At 35.8% G+C, this 27,460-nt stretch overlaps 1 protein-coding gene across 2 annotated transcripts; it reads left to right on the forward strand.

Annotated features, from left to right (window-relative positions):
* Positions 1 to 1,189: 1,189 nt before the first annotated feature.
* Positions 1,190 to 27,460, forward strand: lin28b (lin-28 homolog B (C. elegans)). 2 transcript variants are annotated; one of them, XR_007187159.1, is made up of 5 exons: positions 1,190 to 2,127; positions 2,748 to 2,917; positions 14,128 to 14,315; positions 20,093 to 20,483; positions 26,403 to 27,460. XR_007187159.1 is itself a non-coding variant. In XM_048207739.1 (4 exons), the coding sequence occupies exons 1-4, from the start codon at positions 2,118 to 2,120 to the stop codon at positions 20,382 to 20,384; spliced, it is 660 nt and encodes a 219-aa protein (XP_048063696.1). In that variant the 5' UTR covers positions 1,190 to 2,117; the 3' UTR covers positions 20,385 to 20,932. The 2 variants fall into 2 exon arrangements, 1 of the variants encoding a protein (XP_048063696.1); XM_048207739.1 differs by lacking the exon at positions 26,403 to 27,460 and having other exon boundaries at positions 20,093 to 20,932.

The raw sequence follows: 27,460 nt of genomic DNA on the forward strand, positions 1-27,460 counted from the left end.
TATTATTCTTACTTTCCGGTCGCGTTTCCAATACACGATGAGCAGCTAACATCTTTATTTTTCTATATGTGCTGGAGAACTTTTTCGATGCTTTAACGGGATCAAACGGGGACATCTAGGGTGTGTCCGTGACCTCGTGGGACTTGTTTCCCGGCACTCACGGGGCTGTTTTATGAATGGTGGATGGGAGATCCTCATGCAGGAAATGAGAAACTCCATAACATCTGACACCGGTGACCAGTTCCGTGACCTGAGCCGTAATGGCACGACCACCACCATCCCCTCCACACACCAGCAAACACACACACAGCATCTCCTACACCAGAGCTGCTGCAGGGGGTGGGGGGATTGGGGGCAGGGGTGAATTCCGGAGGGTGGTCGGCATAGATGGGTGGGGGTGGGTGAAAATGGGCGGGACACAGAAGCGGTGGGGGTAGATGTTGATTCACTCCTCCAACGTGTTTTTCCTCTGACTCAAAAGACAGAAAAACATCCTCAGCCAAGGTATTAGGTTCGATCATGAGCTTGTCAGAAACATTTACTGAACGAATATCTTGTAGAAACGAAAACGTTCAGTTTTTATAACAGGAGAAAATTACTTAAGTTGTCAGTTTGAGCTTATTTTCTATTAATTATTGCATTTCAACTTCTTGGTTTAGTGCATTTTTTTTAATGTGTGAACCGACCACTCAGATACAATTCAAAAGAACACAATAAGCACAGCAACAGAAAGAATCTGATTACATTTTATCCGTTCCTTATTATTATTTTAAAACATGGGTTTCATTTTGGGCTAATACCAATACGTTTGTTTTACCATGCAGAACACTTAATAAACTTCAATGAATACAGTGATGCTCGTTGTTTTGGATCAATGCTGCCTTTTCATGATTTACAGATAATGCAGCTTGTTGGCTAAATGCAATAGCTCTTCTACATTCTACATGTACATAATTTTTTTTCATATCTTTATGTTTGTTCTGTCTAGACGTTTATTGTTCTAATTTATCCTCGTGAACATATTTGTAAGTGCTCAAAGCTCATTTAAACCAGAAACAAATCCCTATGTGTGTGTGTGTGTGTTTGTGTGTGAGCACTTGGTCAATAAAGCTCTTCTTCTTGTGATTCAGTCTCATTGACTTTTGTACTGCAGCAAACAACCAATGCAAACTGCAATATGCTTCCACAAACGATAATGAGCGATTAGCGATATCTAATTTCTCCCAAACTATAATACTGAATGTTTTGGAAACGTTTAAACAATTGCATTAAGACATCGGCAGCAAAAGAAAAAAAAAGAGCCACATTTTATTTTAGCCGAATTTTAAAGGACACTAATTACCTGCATAAAGTTATGAATTTAATTACAACAACTTTATATAGGCTAATACGACAATCATTAGTCTACTGTTTAATGTAATAGTACACCTCTTGAAAAATCCATTACACCCCTTTATAAAAAGATAAAATCTGGAAAACTGTTTGCATTTCGCTACACCAAGCGAGAACATTAAAAATGAAGTGTTATACCAGTATTGACTTTCATAAGTCTATAAAGTGTAACGACTGTGGTTACCAGCGGTTGGAATTTGGTTACATAACGCATCATTAAAATTGTTACATATAAATGAAAAACAAAACACCAAAAATGCTGGACTTTTTATGGCTCCTCCAATGACTTCCAGAACATGCAAAAATAAAAGATTTTAGGCGTCTTAAGACGCGTTAAAAAACTGAACCTGTTCAAACGGAGATGCGTTTACGTGACGCAGCAGTAGAGCTGAAGTCCAGCCCGGTTCCGAATCCGCTCCCTCTCCCGGGCTCACGGAGGAGTCACGTGTGCAGCGCTGCGAGCGAGCGAATGAGAAACGGAGAGCGGGAGAGAGAGAGAGAGGGAGCGAATGTGCGAGGGAGGGAAAGAGAGAGAGAGAGAGAGGATAGGAGATGTTAAAAGAGACATGACAAAATATCCAAAAAGGAGACGCACGCCGTATCATGCGCGCTAAATTTGTACCCGCTGGAAATCGGGATGTCGGATCGACGGTGACGCGCATCACCCCATTTCACGGAGGAAACGATTTCGCTGGAACTTTGGAACGGAGGGTCCGCGGGGAAACATGGCCGAAGGTTACGATGCTTTTTTTTAAAAACCTCTTTTCACGTTCAGATGGGAACTCGTATTGTTGCACGCGCACTGCCGCGCTTTGTTTACGTTGTTTGTACGCGTGATGAAGAGCCGTTTGCGCCAGTGGTAGTGGGGGGGCGGGTAACGTGTGCACACCTGCCCCACGCCAGGCGGTTCACATGTACGACTACAAGAAGTTACATAGCAGCTATAGCTCTTAACTAGGCATGCTGAGCATTCGCAATGCACTACGCCATCCCAAGTAGAGTAGCTCTACTTTTCATTGACTTTCTCCAGTTTTCCAGAGGGTGGGTTTGGGTTGTAGACTAGGATGCAACGAAATATACAAGGTTAGGGGGGACAAAATGTAAAAGTTTAAGAGTCTTGTCATTGAAAACCCAACATATTGATTGATCATAGTGTCTACAGTGGTTACGGCCCTGGTTGTAGTAGACAAATCGGTGCGTTGAACGCGTGTTGTTGTGTAGTAGTTGGGGATTTCCCTCAGAAACGCTGCCCACGCAGACCCACGGTCAATGAGACCAAAGTATAGGCTTGATCTCATTAACCTACACAACCACGAGCATACATCACCATGGGCTTTTCTCCCTTGACCGCACAGGAGGGCCGCGCAGAGGTGGCGGGTCGGACACCGCCAGGACTCCGCCGCAGATTCTGGCTGGCTCGGGTTACTGCAAGTGGTTTAATGTCCGCATGGGGTTTGGATTTATATCGATGACCAGCAGCGAGGGGAAGCCAGTGGACCCTCCACTAGACGTGTTCGTTCACCAAGTAAGTCCATTCAGCCCGTTTAAAATACTACATCTTGCTTTCACTCGTTCTCCTGACTCTTATTCACGTTATCTGTCGCATCTCATTGACATCAGCAGATGTGTTCGAGGAAAGCAGAAGTAAACATGCGCTTGTGTTTTCATCTCCTGTCACTTTAAGAGCTGCACTACTCATGCCACAAACACATCTTTACTCTGGATCACCTCCATTGATATAATCACACGAACGCCGTATTAGTAGTAAACAAGGAGGAATTTACGATGCAGTTCTTAAAGGAACCTTGAGACTTGATTAGGAAGAGCCTGTACACGCACAACAGCCGCCTCATGCTCACAGGAACATGTCTGATAAACCTGCCAACATGTCGGAAAATCTGTCACACGTAGCACACGATGCTTTCACAATCAGACTTTTGAAGAATGGCAAGCTATTTCGGTGTGGACTGTTGTACTGAACATCATGTGCTCTCGTGTTTACATGGGTGTAGTTCAGCCCCCTTTACACAATATTTCGTCCTCTTCTCATGGACATTCACAGCTAAATCAATACGGACATATATACTAACCGGAACTTATCCCCTTTCACCATTTTCCAAGCTTTCTATGGCACCTTAAAATAGCATATGCAGATTAAAAGAACAAAAGCATAGAGAACAAGAGGATTCTTCCATTGTATTTCACACTCAAGCTCACTGCACTGTTGTTCTGCTGTCAGTTTTGCTGATTTATGCTGCTTTCTGTTACATTGTGTTCTTATTATCTGTTGGTGGTAATATGAATACTGCTGGATGTTAATGAGATGTTAAAATGGTTCCTGTGACTTAACATTTGCATTGTTACAAAACACGTCTGCATAATCCTTTAAATTCTGAAATTCAGTAACAACCGCTAGTTTTCACAGGATATCTATCTATCTATCTATCTATCTATCTATCTATCTATCTATCTATCTATCTATCTATCTATCTATCTATCTATCTATCTATCTATCTATCTATCTATTTCTTTAATCTTTTATTATGGGTTTAACTGTATTACAATTGCTGAACCATTTTGAAGTAAAATACATTTAGCTTTCTGGATTCATATTGTGAATCTAGACACATCATTGTCTAAAATTTTGTTGAATTATATCAACAGCATGTTGATTTGGATAAATTTGTGAATTAGTGGAATTCGATAACGGGCGAGAAAGATGCATTCATGCTAAATATGTACTAAATTATTTTAAATGGAGTTTTGCAAGATTTTTTTTAGGTGAATTTCATTGCTTTTTCATTTAAATTTAAATTTAATCTGAAATCTTGTGTGGACATGATTTTTATTCTTTTGTGCATGAGCTAAAACATGAACCTCTTGTGCTAGTAGCCCCAAAACCTGAGTGCATTCTGGGAAATGCAGTTCTCAAAAAAGACAAACATTACCCAGAGACACAGACAGAATGTAATGTGTGCTGTGGAGCTTAATGACGTATTGATAGCTACTGTAATATAAATATATCTAATAATTATAGGGCAAATAAATAGTTAGAAATAAGCTTATTGAAATAAAAAGAAATCTGTAGTTACAAATTCAACAGATTTTTGACCTGAAGTGTCAGCTGACATGCACAATAAATGCACTAGTTACTATAAACTGTCTTTGTGTTAAATCTTTATGTGAAATCTGTGCTGTAACACTAACTTATAAGCATGCAACATTTCCTGCATTGTATGCATTTGAGTAGGTAGTTATTGTAGGAACATCTTGTACTACTGATAAAACGGTTCTTCTGATAAGCATGAAGTAAACAATTGTATTGAATGCGTTTGGAAAATGAAGGCTGCTTTCTCCTCATGGTTCAAGCATGTGAAAGCGTATTGATTAGAGTCGTGTCTGTCATCTGGTTTTATTTCCGTTTTGTGATATTCTTGAAACATTGTACATTCGTGTGTAGTCAATCCGGTTTCTTTTTAATGTGTATGAAAATCCTGGTCTAGAGATCAGGTTGTATAATATAACGGCAATGTACAGATAAATCAATTTGATGATATAGCAAATGAGTTTGCACTCGTGTCTCCGTGTTAGACAGACTAGTGGCACAAGCAGCTGTAATCCATAACGTTTCTGATAAAGATTTGCATTTCTCTGCTGTGTGGAGGTTTATTTGTGTTCTTTGTGTCTGCACGTACATGTGCGTTCATGCTACAGTGAAAATGAAAAAGCTTGTATGCTGTGCAGGGTGTGTTGTATAGGATGTGCAGCCGTTGTGCATTGTGTTTGTGATGATAAGAGTGTACAGCTGATTATTCCCTCTGTATGTGTCTGTCGAACTCTGATATTCTGTACAGAAACAGAATGTGCTGCTACTTGAAGAGACCGGGATGATTTGTTACAAACAAGCCAGAATTATGTGACTTAACACATTACATTTCAGTAATCAGTTCATACAACCCTGGGAATCGAACCCATGACCTACAGCACATGCTCAGAAACTGTGGTGCTTTCTTCTCCCTTTTGAGATATAAATTGTTTTCTTTTTATTACTGTGCATTTAAACTTTATCTTGTATATTTATGTCTTGTTGATTAAACTGAGTTACAATGTAATTGTAATTGTAAAAATAGCTATGAAAATGAACAGACAGATTGATTTTTATTATTCTTTTTTTTTTTAAATAAGTAAAGAGCATAATTGTATTAGTATTCAGCTCTTGTTGACTTAACAGCTGATTTAAATATTTTATTATATCAAATTTTCCCCTAGACTTTTGCCATTTCTTTTTATGACAGCTAAAATAATTAGTATCATATGAAGGAAGTAATATTAATTATTTGAGAAATTCACTGTAAAAAAATAATAATTTTCGAAGTAAATAAAACAAAGATTACAAAGAAAATACTATTTCAGCATTTCTACTTTAAAATTTCAGGTTTAATTTAGTGTGTTACTTGCCAATACTTTGTAACTATTAGTGAAATTTACTAGCAATTTGAGTGAAAATTGTTTATACATTTCAGTGTAGTGTGTTAATATAATTATTTCCATAACACTTAGACTTCTTGTATTAAACTTGACAAGGCAGTTTTAAGGCAGTGCGTGTATTAATTGTACTTTTACTTGTGGGGCATGTACATATGTTTTTTTATACCAAAAGATGGCAGGTAGATTAGTAGTTATGAAGGAGAATGTTATAATAGCACTATTAATTCAACTATTACATCAATACAGTATCCTGTAGTCATTGACACACACACAGACACACATTTCAAATCTTCTACAAATCCATGAGCTTTTTGTGTCAATCCAGGACAGAAGTGAGAGTGTGAATCGGAGGAAAAGAGAACACATGTCTGTGTGTGATTTTGTTTGTATGTGTAAAGAGGATTTCAGTGTGCGTATATATATGTGTGTGTGTGTGTGGTGGGGGTTGGGGTCCTCTAACATTCTTTAAAAGAGGAATTTCGTTAAAGACAAAAAAGGGAAAGGAGGCGTGGCTTCGTCCGGCCCTCACACTCCGAATCAACGCACTGCAGTGTGTGTGTGTGTGTGTTTCATTAGGAGCTTTGTGTTTGATTTTTCCGAACGCTGCACCTCCTGCAGTGTTTGTGCGTGTGCATTGTGTGCTTGTGAGAGTCTTCCTGCACGGATGCATATTGCTGTTTGCCGCGGTGTATGATTGATCATTTTATTTATAGCTTTTGTTTGTGCAATAATGGATGTTTATGTTGTCCATTTACATTTGTTGCTCATGTGGGTGGGTTCACTTTGCACTCCTAAAAATAAAGGTTCTTTATTGGCTCTGATGGCTCCATGAAGAACCTTTAACAGCCACGGAACTTTTCCAGTGCACAAAAGATTCTTTAAATTTTTTAAAAAGGTTCTTTTTAACTGAAAGGTTCAGTGATGGTTCTTTAATGACATCACTTTTGGAACCTTTATTTTTAAGTCTTGTTTGGCATATTTACCTCTAGAAGTGAGGTAAAACTGATAAAACTGCCTTTTAGAGATGTCTTTAACTGGAAAAATGATTTATGTTAAAATTAAAATATATTTTATAATTCTTAAAAAAATTTCTTTTAAGGTTAGAGTCTTTGGTATGTCCTTATTTACATAGCTAGTTAAGTGTGTGTGTGTGTGTGTGTGTGTGTTGTGAGGTCACTCTGGGCCCCTAGTGAGATTAACCTCTCATCCAGACTCCACCTCTCACTGCTGCAGATATCTGGCTCCTCCTTTAACATACATGCTCTTCTCTTCATTCTGTGTTCCACACATTTGAGTTTCTTAATTGCTGACAAAATTGCTAAAATTAACACTTATTTTTCACAATAAAACAGGACTGTTGGGAACTAATAATTAAACTAACACTTCATATAGTTTGCCTGTTTTCATTCAAGCCTTTTATATATTTTTTTTGTGCATATGATGAGTCAAAACATTATGACCACCTGCCTAATATGCTGTTGGTCCTCCGCGTGCTGGCAAAACGGCATTGTCCCGCTGAGGCATGGTCTCTACAAGAGCCCTGAAAGTGTGCTGTGGTCTCTGGCACCAAGACGTTAGCAGCAGATCCTTCAAGTCCTGTAGGTTCCGAGGTGGAGCCGCCGTGGATTGAACTTGTTGGTCCAGCACGTCCTACAAGATGGTCAACTGGATTAAGATCTGGGGAATTTGGAGGCCAGGGCAACACCTTGAACTCTTCATCATGTTCCTCAAACCATTCCTGATCAATGTGTGCAGTGTGACCTGCCATCACACTTCCATCAGGAACACCATTGTCATGAAGGGCTGAACCTGGTCTGTAACAATGTTTTCCCCAGCAGAACATCAGAGCTTCACACTCCCTCCACCGGCTTGTCGTCATCCCACAGTCATCCTGGTGTATCACTTCCCCAGGTAGATACACGGCCATCCACGTGATGTAAAAGAAACAGCACTCATCGGACCAGGCGACCTTCTTCCACTGATCCAAGATCCAGTTCTGATGCTCGTGTGTCCATTGTAGATGCTTTCGATGGTGGACAGGGGTCATCATAGGCACTCTGATTGGTCTGCGGCTCCACAGCCCCATAAGCAGCATATTCCTCCCATCATTAAATTTTTGTGTGACTTGTGCCACAGTAGACCTTCTGTTGTCTCGGTCAAGATGGGATAGTCTTCACTGCCCTTGTGTATCGATGAGTCTTGGTCGCCCAACACCCTGTTGCCGGTTTGTGGTTTGTCCCTCCTCGGACACTGTTGGTAAATTCTCACCACTGCTGACCGGGAGAAACACACAAGCCTTGCCGTTTCAGAGACACTTTGCTGTAACAATTTGTCCCTTGTTAAAGTCATTTAGATCTTTATTCCTGCTCATTTCTCCTGCATCCAACATGTTGATTACGAGATTGTTTACCATCTAATCTACCCAGAGCTTAATATGTGGCCTTGTTAAGAGATGATCAATGATATTAATTTCACATTGATTGGTCATAATGTTGTGGCTCATCAGTGTATGCATGTTATATATAATAAGGGTTTAACGGTCAGAAAGCACTTTACGCTATTAATTATAACTTGATTTACACACAAGCAAGAAAATGGACAGGATGTAAACATAGTACATTAATAGTAAGTTAGCCATTGCTCATGATGATGTAACAGTTTGTGTACATTGTTTTTAATATTGGTTTTAACACTTTACAAAAAGGTTCATTAGTTAACTACATTGGTTAACATGAACTAATAATGAACTGCACTTCTGCAGCATTTATTAATCTTTGTTAATGTTAATTTCAGTGTTAACATTAGTTAATGCACTGTGAACTAACATGATCAAACAATGAACAACTGTATTTTCATTAACTAACATTAACGAAGATTAGTAAATACAGCAACAAATGTATTAGTTCATGTCAGTTAATACATTAACTAATGAACCTTATTGTAAAGTGTTATTTTTAAATTTGTAAAGAGTCATACTGTAATTTCATTAAACAGGACGGAAAGTTTTATTGCGATACAAACCATCTAAACCCAATCAAATCCTTGCTAATACTCACAGACGTTTTGTGCTGCTGTTTTTTCTCTCAAAATGCCTGGTTTTGTAATTTTTTTTAAAGGATTTTTACAAAAGATTAACAGGATGGAAAGTGCAACTGAGAACTCTAATTGAATTACTAATTAAAACAATATTTTCAAGGAAACATGTTTTGTTTGAAACATTTTGATTAGATAAAGTAAAAATGTTGGAACAGCAGGGTTTTTAATTTTTTTTAAATTAATTTTAATGTTTTATAACACACTGCAAAAAATCTGCTTAAACTAAGGTTTATTTACAATTCAGTATACTCCCTATTTAATATTAATAACATTATATTTTTATGTATAGTAATAAATGTAAATGTATTTTTTTATTTTCTATAATAGTAGTTGTGACAAAAAAGAAACTTAGTATAAATGTATTTATCTTTTTAAAAGATAAAAATTATATTAGTAAGGTCTATCTAGTATGTTAAAACACATAATAGGAACATGAAAATTTGCTGCATAACAGGAATGAGCCAGAACATTTTCATTATCAGTTTTCATTTCTTTCTCATTTGCTGCTGATGTCATTTTATCCTCTGATTTTATTTCATTAGGTTTTACATTTTTTCAGATTCTGTTTTCATCTAAAATTTAGCAAACTCTGCTTCTACTTGAGCATTGTTTTTTTTCTCCTTAATTTTCTTCTCACTTTCTCTTTCTCTTGTTTTTTTTCTTTTCTTTACCTCTTTTCTTTTCTTAGAGCTCAGTTTCTTCTCCATTTGTTCAGTTCTTCATTTCTCCATCTCAACAGAAGCAGCAGGTCACATGACTTCCTCCTTCAGCTCTGCCCATATTAGGCGTGAGTGTGTGGGTGGAGCCAGCTGCCGACCTGACACAAACAATTGCTCACTTTTTGAGAGTTTAGTCATAGCTTTGTAGTACTGAAATCTAATTACCATTTTATTATTTTTTTGGTACTTTAAATGTATTATTTTGTACTATTTTTTTTATTGAATATGTATTTTTATTTATTGCAATCATATTAAATAAATATTCTATATTATATCAATATATATTTTATTAATGCCTGGCTCTCATTGGTTGAATTGTGAAAAGTGTCTTGCTAGTTGCTTTTATAAGAAAATGTGCCAAGAGTACAAATGTTAAATGTAAATATGAAGTGTGTTCAGTTTAGAATTGCTTAAAATCTTGAGTCAAATGGTTTGGATCAATAAGAAAAGGGCAACGTAAACCAGAGCACCAAATCTATGATTTCTTTTTCTTTTTTAAAGAGTGGTTTATGTTTGTTTTTCAAAAAATAAGCGAACTTTCAGTAAGAGATAACAAGTTAAAAATGACTGTATAAGGTTTCATTTGTTAACATTAGTTAACTACATTAGTTAACATGAACTAAGAATAAACAATACTTCTACAGCATTTATTAATCTTAGTTAATGCTAATCTCAACATTTACGAATACATTTTTAAGATGCAGTTAATGCACTTTGAACTAACATGAACATTTATATTAACTAACATTTAACAAAAGGTTAATAAATGCTGTAAATGTATATTTTTCATTGTTAGTTCATGTTAGTTCTGTATAAACTAATGTTAACAAATCAGACCTTATTGTTTAGTGTAACCTAAATGTTTTATTATAATAAACACAAAGTAGCAAATGCTGACAAACAGAAATGGTTCATGTTTTTTTCCCTAAACTGTAGTTTTGATTTAGTTTTTAATTTTCTCTGCATATCCATTTTAAGTCTCCATTTTAAATTATGAATTAACAAACCTAAAATCAATGTCAGTATTTAAATCGTCTCTTTGAATGAATTGCTTCTGTTCTTTTTAAATGTTTTGTTCTTATAGAATTTCATTCTGTAAATTCACGTTTAAAAACAGCATAATCATCCTCAAACTCAAAGGCATTTCTAGAATGTAAAATTCATTGTATTTCTATTAGAAGTAACTTGACCGTGTGCACTTTACACACAACGTTAAGAGCTCCTCACACACACACACACACACACACACACACACACACACACACACACACACACACTGAGCTCATATCCGGCTGCTATCAGGTGTGTGTGTAGAGTGATGTAGTGTGTGTCAGCAGATCAAATACTGCGTGTGCGTCTTGTAGTCGGTGCAGAAGTGTGTTGTTAATTTAACGCAGGGAAACGGGATGCTGGTGTGTGTGTGTGTGTGTGCATGTTTGAAGGGGGTTGGGCAGGGGTCAGAGGTCACTGTGAAGGATGAAAACATGTGGAGGAGGGGTGATGTGGAATACGTCCGGCCCTTTGGTGGCGCTCTCTGTATTTCTCTCTCTCTTGCTTTCCGTCTTCCGTCTCTTGTGCATTTTCCTGCAATATGACACACATCTTCTCTTGTACTCACAGATTATGTTACACAATTCTGCTTTTTTTGGATGAATTATCAGTAACATGAAGGGCCTCTTCCTGATCGCAGAGCTTCTCTCTGAACTTTCACCTGGAAATAAGAGCATAAATATAAAATATTCGTTAATCAACCTGGTCTGCACTTATCAATTTAGGTTTAATCACATTTTAGAACAGAGCACTAGTTAGTTCACATTATAGAATCAGTTTAATAAAACAAAAATTCACATATTTGTATATAAAAAGCATTTACAGTTTATTCTCACACTACACATCCAATTATATATCACTCTATAAAATAGCTGTAAAAAAAGAAACAAATCTACACAGCAAAATACCGTTTTCCACAGTTTTGAAACGGTAATATACCGTAAAAACAATGCATTCTGGGTAATATTTGTCATTTTCGAGAAAGTAGCCTATAGGTTACTTTCCCGAAAAGACTAATAAAATTAATAAAATTACCCCGTATATTACTATTTCAATGGAAAACGGTATTTTACTGTGTAACTTTTTTTATTCTTTTTTTTCTTTTCACTTCTTTTTTTTTAGAGTGTAGATGTTTGTTTTTGTGTGTTTTGTGTCTTTTTACCAAGATATTATTAAGAATCTTATTAACTGTAACTATTTGTGCTGTTTAGATTTAATATTTCCACAGAAAATATCTAATATGTGTGTGTGTGTGTGTGTGTGTGTGTGTGTGTGTGTGTGGGAAGGGTTTTGCTGCTGGCGTTATGATTATGCTTGTGTAATGCTCTATTCTCATTCATGTTATGGATTTTTAATTTCTCCCCATCATAAGTGTTAAATCACAATGCTTTTGTGCCCATTATGTCAATTATGAGAAACTAAATGCATTATTTTTCCCAAAAGGCTGTATTTAATGTGATGCTGTGTCAAAAACAAAAGTGTTTCTGCTCCATACACACTTAAAAATAACGTTTCCAAAAGGGAAGAACCATTTTTGGTTCCCCAAAGAATGGAATCAGATGCCAATAAATAACCTTCATAAATGAGAGCTGATGCTACAAAAACAAATGAGCTGAAGATGGTGTGTATTTACTGGAAAATCATTCAACAATGCTGATATGTAGACATTTATCTTTTCAAAAAAGTGATAATAATTAGATAAACATGTGGAATGATGCATTTTCCATCATTTGTTGCGGTGGTGTTGATCTATAAGACTAAACGTCTTATAGAGGAATGTAAATGATCACACCAGAGAGATGAAAATACTTGTTACTGCGCTTTTCCTCTTGCGTTTGACTCATGCATTGTGTTACTGCTGTTTCAATTGAATGAATAATTGAAATGTAAATCATATGATCATGTACCATATGCGAGTTTTCTTGTCGAGTTTTCTGTTGCAGCAGTATCCAAAATAATCAGCTGTGTTCATGTATTTGGAATCACAATTATTGTTTTAAATGACTAAAATTAATATTACTTGAAGTGTGTGTCAAAGTTGCAAATACCTAAACATATAGATATATCTTCAGCATTTATTGTATAATTTTGATGTGTGTTTTGTAGAATTAATTGTATTGTATTTGAACAGTAAATCAACTCTAATATATGGTGACACATTTACTGTGTGACATAACCGCTAAATTGTTAGAATCGAAATTACATTTCGAAATTACATTTCAGTTTCAAATGAAAAGGCTTGTATTGCCGTTATAATTCCTGATCATGTTTTTCTCAGGGTCTTCATATTGCATTTATAATGTCAAAAAATGTTTTAGTTTATTTAAATCATTAAATTAATAAACACATGCTTATGGTAAATATTGTTCAAGCATAAACTGCTTTTGGTGTTCCTCTTTTGGAAAAAAGCATCTGATGGATGGATGGTTTGTGTAGAGGATTTCTAATACGTTTTCACCCATTTTATCACATTCATCGAAATTGTATTTTACTGTAAAACACTAAGTCATACATATTTTTTATGTAACGAGTATTTGCAACCATATTTGCATGTTTGTATGACAGTTCAGATATTAAACATGTAGAAGCTGAAAAGAATATCATAGGGATCATATATGATGCTTTTTATTGTCCTTTTATTAAAGAATCTGTAGTATGAACTTGTACATTTCATTAATTCTAATTAAAAAGTTACTAAATGTATAAAGACAGTTAAAACAAAGTTGAAGTTACACTAATATTTGGTGTAATTAAACTAAAACGAATGTTATTTGCTCTTCTTTAATATTTGTAATATTCTGACATTAGCAAATGGTATAGTCACTCAACTTTACATTTTTAAGTATAATCAAATTGGCTGTAAAAGTCATTTCAACTGAAATTATATTAAACTGACTTAAAAAATAGAGTCGAATCTCGTATAACTAATAAAAAGAGTTGTAATTGCGAAACCATTTTGAAGAGTTATGTAATGTAAAAACATGTTGTTTTGACTTTTTTTTTTACAGTATACATATTTAAATAAGCAAAAATCTGTTTTTGATTTTAGCAATAAGGTGCTAAAATTGTGCATTTTACACTAGAAAAGTGATTGTAATGCAGGTTAGGAGAATATTGACAGATCTGAAGCTGTTGTTTTTTCTAGTACACAGAAAATCTCTTTTCTTTTCTCCTCTTTTCCCTGATAAATGATTATTAAATGACATGAAATGTTTATGGATATCTCTATAGATATGACTGATCTGTTTGATATTTATATTTAGATATTTATAGACTATATAAGTACGTTTCAATGTGTATTAAATGAAATGTGTGTGTGTGTGTGTGTGTGTGTGTGTGTGTGTGTGTGTGTGTGTGTGTGTGTGTGTGTGTGTGTGTTTAGAGTAAGCTGGTGATGGAGGGTTTCAGGAGTCTTCGGGAGGGCGAGCAGGTTGAATTCACCTTCAAGAGGTCGAGTAAAGGTCTGGAGTCGCTCAGGGTCACGGGGCCCGGCGGGGGCCCATGCTCGGGCAGTGACCGACGCCCCAAAGGGAAGGTCCCGCCCCTCAAACGCAAACCAAAGGGAGACCGGTGAGTGCGCTGAGCATGATGGGATATGTAGTTTTACGTTATTTTCAGTTATTCACATGGTTATTCAGATATTCACAATTCGCTGTATTTGATATGCATAAATTAAATATGGAAATACACAAATGGTTCCATGTGTGTAATACTGTAAGTTCTACACTAAATGCTATCTTGCTGGACACATGTAATTTTAGTTTTATTCGTTATAGCTCGTCTTTAGCAGCTGCCACTAATAACAGTAGTGCTATGTTAGTAGCATATATTAGATAATTGTAACTAAGTTTTGAAATCTTAGCTGATTTAAAATTGTAAAACACCTTATACACATGTGGGTCAAAGACATTTAGATGTCCGCATCAATAGAAATTTACTAAAGTGTATATATACATAGAAAGCACATTAAATGCAAAACATCTACTTTCAAATAAGTTTTGGGAGAATAAAATGTCAACATGTGGGTGAAATAATGTTCCATTGTCATTCGGTGTAACACTAATATTTATGTAAAAATTGAAACAACATACTTATTTTGACCTGTACATATTAAAATGTATAAAAAAATGAGTGAACATACTAAATTTTATTGCATTTTAAATGAGTAAAAAATTCTTGCTGACAAATGGGCAAAACCTAGGATAGTGGCAAAGCTTAAAAATGTAAAATTACAAGTAATTAGCATGTGGGCTAGAAGTAATTAGTCTTTAATATGGCATAAATAGATTTTTTTGTTGTAAATATCCCCGACAAGATTGTTACACTGAATGACATTTAGTGGGTGTCTTCTGTAAATCATGGAAAAAATGTATGATGTTTAATTTTTGCTCAGAAAAACAAACAAATTAACTAGACCCATTCTGATGTATTGAAAAACAACACAAACTTATTGTTTTGATGCTTGAAACGCCTTTTTTCGTCTTTGACCCATGTACAATTTTTTTGTTCTCACATTTTAATTTTATCTCTTAATGTTTACTTTCTGTAAACTCGTATTACTGTTCATCATTGAATGCTAATCTCGTTTAATTTACTTTTGTTAAGGTTTGTGTTTGCAAAGGTATTTAAGTATATTTATAATGCTACAAAAGTAAAATAAATTGTTTAGCCACAAAAGGAACTGATCTACAGTCTAGCAAACACTTTAAACAAATTACTTGATGTTTTAATTAAATTTTTTTATTTAAATGTTTTAAAATTCTATAAAAATGACATGGTAATAAAATCAAAAGTGAATGCAGAAAATAGAGCAGGGGAATTATATAATTACATACTGCACTTACGATTAAATGTCTTTATAAAAATAAGTTTGTTGTATGCTTCTTGTACACAGGATTATTTATTCAAAATCTTTTATTTTTATCAAACTTGCTGCTTTTTGATTTTATTTTATTTTTTAAATATTCACATTAATTAAACGGCATGGTTCTCCTTTCTCGGTGTAAGAGAATCAATTACAGTATTGATGATGTTTTGTGAAGCCACATGAACATGAATTACAGCAAGTATTTTGAATGTAGATGGGTCATAGTTTGGTTTCGCCAAATGCTTTTCTGTTCATGACTCGCATTGATTGTGAGTCTGTCTTCTACTTCCTGTTTCCATGGTGATCAGAGCAAAAAAAATACAAACTGAATAAGTCTTTTCAGTCTGTTGTGTTTAAGCTATTTATAAGTATGTACGTGCATGTGTGTGGGTGAGCGCTTTATCATATAGTCTGGCCCTATAAATGTGGTAAGAAAAAGGTGGACATGAGATGATGGATGGTAATTAAAGATGAGCTCAAGCTTGAATTGGTGCTTTAACATATTCTTAAATTCTTTAATCTCAAAAGTTCTTTATCTGTTTGAAAGAGAACAAGTACATTAGGACAAAATTGGCTCATAATGGGACCTTGCTGAGAGCGATGCATACTTTTTTTCATTTAAGTAATTGAAGAACTGAATTAAAATGGGAACTTATCAATGACAGTGTAAATTTAACTTGTGTCAGTTTATCAGTTTAAATACAAGAATCTTGCCTGTATTTTCATTGAATATTGAGATGATCTGTACCTGAAAATTCAAGATCATTTAATGATAAAATTATGAGGTTAATGAAAAGCTTTAGCTTAGATTAATAGTCTTTTATATCAAGTAATTGTTGTTTTTAATGGTTCTTAGTATCTGAGACTGGATGTTATAAGGAAAATTATACTGTTGAGATTTACAGATTTTTATGCAAAGTGTTGTGCAAAGTGTTATCTTTCATTTTTAGTTTACCCAAAAATGAAAATTCTGTCATTTACTCACCCTCATGTCATTCCAAACCCATAAGACTTTTGATATTTTTAATGAAATCTGAGAGATTTCTGTCCCTCCGTTGACAATCTCGCAACTAGCACTTTGACGCTTCAAAAAGTTCATAAAGAGATCGTAAAAAATAATCCATATGAATCGAGCGGTTTAGTCCAAATTTTCTGAAGAGACTCGATCGCTTGATATGATGAACAGATTGAATTTAGGCTTTTATTCACATATAAACATTGATCAGTGAACATAAAAGTTGCAAGTTGTGTAGACTGTCAATGAAGGGATATAAATCTATCAGATTTCATTAAAAATACCTTCATTTGTGTTCTGAAGATGAACGAAGGTCTTACGGGTGTGGAACGACATGAGGGTGAGTAATTAATGGCAGAGGTTTCATTTTTGGGTGAACTAACCCCAGCATCCACGTTTTCCTCAAATACTTAGCGTTTTTAAATGTGTATGAGGTGCCCAAGTTAGTGTAGAGACAACATGGAACTGCTTTCCATAAAATCAAAATGGTGATAAAATAATTCTCATTTACACGCGTTTAGTTTTGTGCAGTTCAGCACTGATTTGAGCTCAGTTTCGTCAAGTTCGTGTTTGTCTAATAGAGCAGACATGATTATCTGCTGCTGAACCACGCCGCCACCTAGAGGCTGAAAACACTCCGTGCAGATACACGAGCGACTGACGCTGAAATGTAGGGAGACTTTTTTTTTAGTTCACACAGATATCAATAACGACAAAAAGCCAATTTAATCAAATGCGTGTTTTTTTTATTTATTTATGTTGGTTTCAAACATTTACTTCGAAACCCTATTAAATTAGAAAGCAACCCTTTATTTTAAGATGACAGAGTTTCATGTACTTACTACAGTTATAACAGTAAATTATGCATAATAATTACAAGCAACCTAACCTTAACCCTATAGTAAATACTATATTGCTATATTAATATTATTCAGTATTTGTTTAATTGTGTAAAAGTGTAACCCTCCCTTTTGTGGGAGACAAGTTGTTTCATTTTAATGCATTTTATCAACTATGATTTCTTTTGGCCAAAACTATAGTTTGTATGTAATGTATCCATTTCCATTTTTCAGTTTTATGATTTTTAAAATTATTACTTTGCCTATAATTAATTGGTGATTTTACTTTAAATAGTATGCATATGCATATTGAATATTAGTAGAACACAATGTGAGAGACATGTAAAAATTTTGTAAGAAATCATTTGCCTGTTACCTCAGTAATATGTAGCTTATCATTATATTAAAAATATTTGACTGCAGAATGCTGTGATCGACCAATCAGAATCAAGGATTCAAGAGAACTGTGTAATAATATATCTGAGCCGCTACTCTTTCTGTCACACACACACACACACACACACACCATGGGTTTTCATGTTTAATGGGGATTCTCCAGAGATGTAACGATTTTCATACTGTACAAACGTTATACTAACCCTAACCCTACCCATCACAGAAAACTTTAGGCATTTTTACATTTTCAAAAACATCACTTTATGATTTATAAGCTGTTTCCTTATGGGGACCAAAAAATGTCCCCACAAGGACAAGGATTTTGGATATTGCCATCTTTGTGAGGAATTATTTGTGCCAGTAACGTACTAGGAAAACACACACACACATACACATTAGTGGTACAGAGAAATCTGATTTGCTATATTTAGAGCTGTAATGTCATTTCCTACTCTCTTGTTTCTATGCACCGGAATTTCCTTGGCAACCATAGGCTCTATTCTATGGTAACATATAATGTTTCTTATAATACTAGACAATTCCTCATGCTCACAGTAACTCAGTTTCCTCATATCTAAGAAAAGTAGCATGGAAAACAATATTCTTGCATCTTATTTGTAATTTTTTTGTGGCTGTAAATCATACAATGTGTAGTTTCTTTTACATTTTAATATAGGAATTATTGGGCCGAGCCTATTTATTACTTCTATATGATTATTAAATACTGCAGTGCTTATTTTCTGTGACAACAAATGAACTGCCACTTTTTGAGTATTTCTCTGAAGGAGCTTTGTTATTGGAGTAAGTCTTGTCCTGTACTGCCACCTAGTGACCAACACTGGTTTTGAGTTCATCTCAGGAAAAACCTCCAGGTCACATTTCAAATTCTAAGAAAGAATGTAAAGAAGCTTGTTCTTAGGACCATTACAATTTTTGCGCATTATTTTCTTAACAATTAAACAAATTTTCGTCCATAATTTTCATTGGCATAATACATCTGAATGTTTTTTTTTTTTTTTTTGGGAATTCCCTTTATTACAAGAAGCACAAACATGATGCATTATATTTTGTTTGCTTTCTGCATCTGGTTAATTGTCATGAGGTAATGTTATAATGCACATTTTGTTTCATTTTCTCCTTGCAAAATATAATTTCTGGTCTCGATCAGCAATAACATCAAACTCAATACATGGTAATGTAAAAAGTAAAAATGATTTTTTAATTATCAGAGCTGATGCATGTCAACTAATGTATTTGTATTTACAAATGTTTGGAATAATTACGATTTTTTTCTTTGTTTTTCAAAGTCTCTTCTGCTCACCAAGCCTGCATTTATTTGCAGTAAAACAGTAATATTGTGAAATATTATTTCAATTTCAAATAAATGTTTTCTATCTGAATATATTTTAAAATGTAATTTATTCCTGTGATCAAAGCTGAATTTTCAGCATCATTACTCCAGTCTTCAGTGTCACATGATCCTTCAGAAATCATTCTGATATGATGATTTGCTGCTCAAGAAATATTTCTGATTATTATCAGTGTTGAAAACAGTTACTGCTTCATATTTTTATGGTAAAAAAACGTGATATGCTACATTCAAAAGTTTGAGCTAAGTAAAAAGAAATGTAGAAAAGAAATTAAAACTTTTATTCAGGAAAAATGCATAAATTGATTGAAAGCGACAGTAAAGACATTCATAATGTTAAAAACAAAAAATCTATTTCAATTAAATTCTTTTCTTTTGAACTTTCGATTCATCAAAGAGTCCTGAAAAAAAATGCATCAGGGTTTCCACAAAAAAATGTTAAGCAGCAAAAACGTTTGAACATTGATGATAATAAGAACCATTATTAGGCATATTAGAATGATTTCTCAAGGATCATGTGACACCGAAGACTGGAGTAATGATGCTGAAAATTCAGCTTTGATCACAGGAATAAATTACACTTTAACATTTTTTCAAATAAAAAAAGTTTTCACAATATTACTGTATTCTTGATCAAATAAATGCAGCCTTGGTGAGCATAAGACACTAAAAATTATTTAAAAAATCATATTTATTCCAAACAGTAGTGTAAGTGCTAATCAGCCTCTCTCTGATTTTTCTGCTGCACCTAATAATATCTAAATGTAATCAAGCAATTACTATTTTATTTGATCGCACATTTTAGGAGTATCATTTCTATAATGCTTTAATGTAAATAAGCAATTTTTCCTCCTCCTGCAGGTGTTATAACTGTGGAGGTCTGGACCACCACGCTAAAGAGTGTGGCCTTCCGCCCCAGCCAAAGAAGTGTCACTACTGTCAGAGTGTCACACACATGGTGGCCCAGTGTCCCCACAAGAGGGCGCTGTCCCCCTCCACGTCTCAGGACCCCCAACGGCCCTCCACCTCAGCTCAGTCCCAGGAAGAGGAGAGCCGGTCAGGCTCGTCCCCCCGCGAGGGCCCGTCGTCCTCCCCGGAGGAAGCATCTCAACGGGGGAGTCACTCCCAGCGCTGGAGGAAAAGCTGGGACTGAAATCCACCTCCCTCCCAAGACCCGAAATCATCTACCTCACATGGCCGGGTCAGAGAGGAGACCCTCCCTTCCCGTGCAGCTATGGTATCAGCCAATGGGGTGTGTGTACATGTGTGGGTTCTCACTGAGCAATCACAACAAACTCTGCGACTGACGTGTGTTTTGGAGCGAGTGTGTTTGAAGTAAAACTTACAAGGCAAAATAGATTTAGAAAAACAGGAACCGTGAAGTCAACAAAATTTGCAGTTTGGAAGCCATTTTTCCTCCATAATGCGAGTGAAACCGAAGTAGAACTGTAAGGAGGGACTTTTTTGTTTTTTATCCGTCAGGAATTGATTTGCTTTCTTAATTTATGTTCCTCATCCTAAAGTGAACATTTTATGTGTGCATGTAATCACAAAGATAACATGATAACTTTCCTCTGAGACTTTTGAATGGTAGTGTGTCACAGTTTCCATAAAAAATAAAGCAGCACAACAGTTTTCAACACTGATAATAATCAGAAATGTTTCTTAAGCAGCAAATCAGGCTATTAGAATGATTTCCGAAGGATCATGTGACACCTAAGACTGGAGTAATCCATTCAAAAACATTCCATTCAAAAAATAAATTACATTTTAAAATAGAAAACAGTTCTTTTAAATGTTATTAATATTTCACAATATTACTGTCTGAAATGCCTTCAGAGGAAATGTAAATGTTATATTACCACCCACAGATAAAACATTCACTTTAAGATCAAGAACATGCATTAAGGAAGGAAAAATGATCAAGTTTGATTTCATGTTGACTTTAAACCAGATTCAGACATAATGACAAAGAAAACTGGGTTCTCTAGGATTTTGAATTTCTCACAATCAGGTTCACGTCACAATTCACAGGATTTGTTATGGCTGGGGTGGATATAGTCACACTCACTATATCTTATCAATGATATTATTATGAGGGTATAGAGGAAAGTTTTTTTCGTGTGTGGGTGAATGGTTTTTATATGTGGCTCTCAGATCAGGTGCTGTTCGCCATCTGATCTTAAATTTACTAAGAGTTTGTAACAATTGAAGACTAAGAGCTAAATTAACTTCAGTCAGAGAGGACTAACTAACTGATTTAAACGTATTGGCATTGTTTAGCTGCAGTGTAAATCTGTCTTTTGCTTTATCCCAGGCTGTTCTACAGCTCACGGTGATAATTTAAGGCATTAATATATGTTGAAATACTATAAATGTTGAAGTGTAATTTATATAGAGCGCGTAGGTAGATGAAGTTAATTCTTTATGACGGCGTTTTGATTTGATCCCTCTCCTCCTCCATGCATCTCAGCCTCACTGAAAGTGATCATCTTATGGAAGATGTGATGCTACTTTCAGCGCTGTGCCGGAATTACCGTAATGATGAGATTCTGTCCGGAGAAAAATTGTTCAAGTGTGTCTTACCCTGAATTGCAAATTGGAAAATCATACAAGCTTAATTTTCTCTCACTTCCCATTGTGACGTCATGTAAAAAGAACCAAAAATGATAGCGGCCTTAATTTTTTTTTTTTTTTCTTTTGTTCTGGGATGTGAATAATGGTGAATTATTGTAGTAAGTCATTGAAGCATTTTGCTATCATCAATGTAGGCTATACTTGATATAAGTAGGCTATACTTAAGTTTTGACGCGATTGATCATCAAAGTAGGCATATATTGTTGCATTATTCAGTAGTTTGTTGTTCCGTTTCTTCTGGAACAACTAATTACTAAACAACTATTATAAAAATGTGCGATCTAAGTGTATTGGGCTGCACACATCAGTACAAAAAATTTGGTGTAGGATTTACTTTAAAGGTGCCGTATGTAATTTTTTTTGACTGTACTAAAACATAAAAATACCATATATGTTCGCAGATATTTAGGAAGCATGCCGAGTTCACATAGGCCTACTTGTTTCTCTGGAAAACAATCGTACAGCCAGTTATTTTACTTTGAAATGTGCGTTCCATGTCGGAATGTTTGTTTTTGTTTTGGTCTGTGTGACCCCGCCCACTGCCAATTTACCCAATAGTATTTCGACAGTATTGGTGGAAAAAAGCGTATTGCAGACAATGGAAGCCAGCAAACAAACTGGGTCAGGGATCGCAGATTCTACCCGACCTAAAAAGCCTTGGCATCCATCTAAAAAGCTCTATAAACGGGAGCATATTAAAACGCAGATAAATCAATTCATCAACTTACAGGGCCCTATCATACACCCGGCGCAATGCGGCATGACACAAGTGTTTTTTGCTAGTTTCAACCTGACGCAGTTGACGTTTTCATGTCCTGCGCCACGTTGTTTAAATGGCAAATGCATTTGCGCCCATGCACGTGCTGGTCTGAAATCGAGGTGTGTTCAGTTGCATTGTTGGGCTGTTGCTATTTTGAGACAACTGAAAACGAATGCACCATTGACCAACTGAAACCTGCTCAATGGCACAATCATTTTTTTTTTAATTTAAAGAGCGCGTTACTAATATGCGCCTATAGGCGGTTGCACAACGCGCGTACACTCTGCTTATTACATACATGCAGCAACACACAAACATGCCAAATATTAAAAATAAAAGGGTTACAATGTAAAAGATTATTATTGTGTACATAAAGGTAAAAATGCTATGGTGGAATCCGGCTTTTCCCGTAGATGGTCTGCTCACGTGCTTTAACATTGCGCAGATCCATTTCCTTGATAGAGAAGCGTTCAGTTTTTCCGCTTGCAAATTCTGCCATATAAATAGCGAATCCGCCCTGGCGCGAGCGCAACTGGCTTTTAAAGGGAATGGGAGATGAAACTCTGATTGGTTTATTGCACGTTACGGCCAAAACACACCTATTACTCATTAAAGGTGCTACAGAGGATGTTTTCGGCGACTGAGAAACCAAAGACTGTTAGTGAGTTTTTGAAATGAGCGCATGCGTAAGAACAACCCCCCTCCTTCACAGCCCATTTTGAGGGAACGCCTCCCAAAACTCGTGCACGAGTATTGGAACACGAGTATTTGTTTATCACCGGCATTCGCTGTGTCGTGTTAGTGGATTCATTATGTCGGACTCACCGCAGGTAACTCATAATCTGCAGTTGTTACTCCTGACAAAAACATTGTATGCGGAGCCTGTGGAAAGTTACTGGAGCGCGCACGTCTCTCACAAGGAACGTCATGGCAGTGATTGACAAGCCAGAGGGCCAATCGTTTACGCAATGATCGTGTAAACGATTGGCTGATGTTTTTAAGGCCCTACCTCGTGCACAGATGATGTATATTAATATTATTCCTTTCAGTGCACCTAATAAATAGTCTTTTATCAGTTAGTAAAGACCGTTTCAAGTAATATTGCAAAAATGTATAAAACAAAACATCCTCTGTAGCACCTTTAAGAGAACAGGAGCAACCCTTTTAGACCATGTGTGGGGTGCGCTGACCATTTTTCCCGTCGTTACACTAGCAAAAGTTGATTCGGACACACCCCAAGTGCACTTGCGCCATGTGCTTTAGACCATGCACTTAGATTGTTAAAATAGAGCCCATAGTGTGCAAGTCTCCCCACCTTCGCTCCTGTTGCATGTCCTCAATCTGACAAGCCTGCCCGAGTGTCCAGTCTGAGGAGGAGGGGGTGGGAAAAAAGCAACCATCTCCAATATATTTTGAATTTGGACTGCAGTACCCATTTTAACCATTCAATGTTATATACTGCACCTTTAAAACAATTTTCAATCCAAAATTGCTACTAAATTTCACAAATAATTACAAAGAAATGGCAAGTAACAACCAATCAGATTTGAGGGACAAGTTTACAGTTTATGTTAAGTTTAGGCTTACAACCAGGATTAGGTACATCTGTGTTATTCACCTATTATTTCTCTCTAAATTTTCAGACAGGAATGTTGTTCCAGGATCAACAAAATATGTTGATCCAGGTACGGTGACCCTGTATGCATACCCAGACATACACATAGCTATAAAACAAAGTATGCCTACTTTAGAAAACTAATGTAATCGTTAAGTATACTTATGCTTTATGCATACAGTTTTTTCCCCCCATTTAGCTAATGAATGTAGATGAACTGAAGCCTTAGACGGATCTCATTTAAAGCTGCTGGTGGAGATCTGAATGATCTGAAAGTTAAGAGCAAATCTGCTACAATCATCCATTGAACAATGAAAAACTGAACAAAAGTGCACTTGAACAAAGTAAGCATTGTTTACCCAGAATGCCATGCTGTGGAAGTTTGCTGTTTAATGTCTTAACGTCATTGAACGATCCAGTGACTGTCAGCAATAATTTCAGACCCTTTTCATTCTGTGGACCTTAAATACTGACGAGCTTTAGAAATCCAACAAAAGATTTCGAGCAACACAAAAGGGTTCATAGAGCGTCACGGCAGCGTTTGGCATCTGATGCGCTGACAATGAGGAAAAGTTTCGCCTTGACGTTTCTCATTTTGTCCTGATCTGGAGGGAATGGCAGGGTGAATCTCATGAAACTGTTTAAGAACATGTCAGAGCCATATTTTACCTCAAAATCAAAAGAAATAAATGATTAATTGATATGTCTTCACTTTTTAAACATATTAATTTAATAAGATTCTTAAAGAAAATTAAAACCTATGTTAGAATTGAGACATTTATAATAGAGCACTTCTCACTGTAATGCCCCCCAAAAAAATTAATGTGAGAAAAATTAAGATATAATAGTTGATTTCTAACTTTCTAACAAATTTTGCAGTAAAAAAAAGACTTTCAATGAATTACAGTATTAATGCAGTAAGAATCATCATTAAGAATGACAATTAAAATAAAAAAAGGCAATTACAGTAGTGACAATTTAGGGTGAAAATGTTCTGAATTTTCATGGCAATAATGTCACCATGCATAAAATATAAATTTTTCTTTTGACTTTAGGTTAAAATATGACTTTTATCTGTTTTTGTGAGATTCAGCATGAAACAAATCAAACTTTTTTTTTTTTTTTTTTAGATTTGAAGCTTTGAACAGTCTTAAGTTTCTTTATCTTCATAACGAGCAGTGAAACGCGCGTGTGTGTGTGTGTGTGTGTGTGTGTGTGCATGAGCGAATGCTCAGGCAGAGATTTCTGAACAGAGATCCGAGTGCTGCCTCACATTATGACTTGAACCGTCGCTCATCCTCCACTTGAGGTCTATAAAGACAAGACGACACCTCTCTGACGATACTGAATGTGTAAAAGATTCAAAGCAAACTTACATGACTGTTCCCAGCCGTCGGCTCTGACGATCGCTCAGCGTGTGTTGACAAATCAAACGGCGTGTCGCGCACGTGCCCTGCTGTTATTGGAGGGCCTAAACTAACAGCGCGTGTTTTGGTATAGATGTTTATACCAAAGACCGGCTGTGTTTGAAGGCATTAGAAGTGTGACGGTGTGAAGTTCGACGCTCATGCTGTGAAACAGCCCTACGAATGTGTGTGTGCGCGTGTGTGTGTGTATGTGCATCGTACTTAATCAAGTGCACAGACGAAGAAAAACAATCTGCGAGAAAGAAACTGACCAAATGACAGACATAGCACAGACTCAGCTCCCAAACCTCATACAGTGACTACAGATTTATACAGTGTATTTTTGTACATTTCTACCCACAATTCTTCTCAGGATGAACTTCTCTCAGGGAACGAACCAAATAAGTGTATTTGATGTTATTCTGTAGGGAAGCATTGACCATTAACTGAATCTATTGACTGTTGCTTATCAAACTCACCGACTCTTGTTCTCGTACGTTAGAACTACCTCCTTCAGTTACACATAGTCGTACTTTTCCGTTCAAGTCTGTTGTTTTTTTTTTTTCCTGTGTTAGGTCCTTGTAGTATGTATTATTAGTCTTCAGTAATAATTTGCTTTGTGTTTACACAGAAGTCTACCTCATTTTCTCTCTTTTCATCTCCTGTTAAACTCCAGCTGCTGGTCTAGGCAGTTTTTATCTGAACTTAGGACTCCTCATATTGATTTTGTTGTTGTATTTCTCTCTGTTTTAGAGTAACTCTAGAGCAAACTAGTTTCTGAATGTGTAACGGTTCAGCATGATCTAACACAGACCCGCCGCTCCTGCTGAAGGACTCCATATGTTCTCATGACAGCTCAGTGCAAAGATTGTTTAGCGTTTTGTGCCTTTTATTTTTATTGCTTTATGGCTAGACTTTTAATCGGGAGGCAGACAGTATCTTATTATGTCGGGGCATTATAGTTGCTATAAATATCATTCCAGTTGTGTTTATTTGTAACATCAGAACTAGAGAAGGACTCCAATACATGGGCAGCAGTATTAAATATATATATATATATATACGTATACGCAATGTAAAATGGAATATGATGTTGTAACTACTGATTTAATGCTGTTTGATTTGAGAGATTTGCATCAAGACCGAACACATTTCTGCCAGAATGTTTGACATCATCAAATCGAAGTGATTTCTGAGCAGATCTTTTATTGTTTGTTCTCTGTTATCATTGTGCGGTTTTATTATGCCTCACTTTTAGCACTGAATGTATGAAACTGACCAAAGCCCAGGACTAATGAAAATAACACCTGTTGGAAAGTCTTGATTGTTATTGTAATGCCTAATTAATCACTGCAGTCTTATTAATCAATCAAATCATGTTCATACGAGTCACACTTCTGTTTTATTTCGACACATACCTCTGTTGCCATGCGGCTGCTGAACTTTGAATGACTTTGTCTCTCAGAGATTTTATATCTGTGGGTTTGTTTTATGCCCTGTGTATTTAAACTTTGACGTGCTGTAAATCAGAGTACGGCTCATTTTTAACAGTGTCATACTTTAAGTTCCAGTGCATTTCTCAGTTCTGCTGTCGAAGTGTATTCAGAGCGGCGGTCATTTCTGTTTTTAACCTCATCGAAGCACTGATTGCCTCTTATGATATTATTTGAAGAACATATCACTCATTGTAACCACGTTTATATGCATTTTGCCTTCTTGTCTGTGAATTTAGGACTTTTGAGTATGTTTAACTGTTCTACTTGATTGATATTAAACCTATTATGAAAACATTAAATATGTTGCATAAAAGA

This window comes from Megalobrama amblycephala, linkage group LG11, assembly GCF_018812025.1.
Source record: "Megalobrama amblycephala isolate DHTTF-2021 linkage group LG11, ASM1881202v1, whole genome shotgun sequence".
Taxonomy (NCBI): Eukaryota; Metazoa; Chordata; class Actinopteri; order Cypriniformes; family Xenocyprididae; genus Megalobrama; species Megalobrama amblycephala.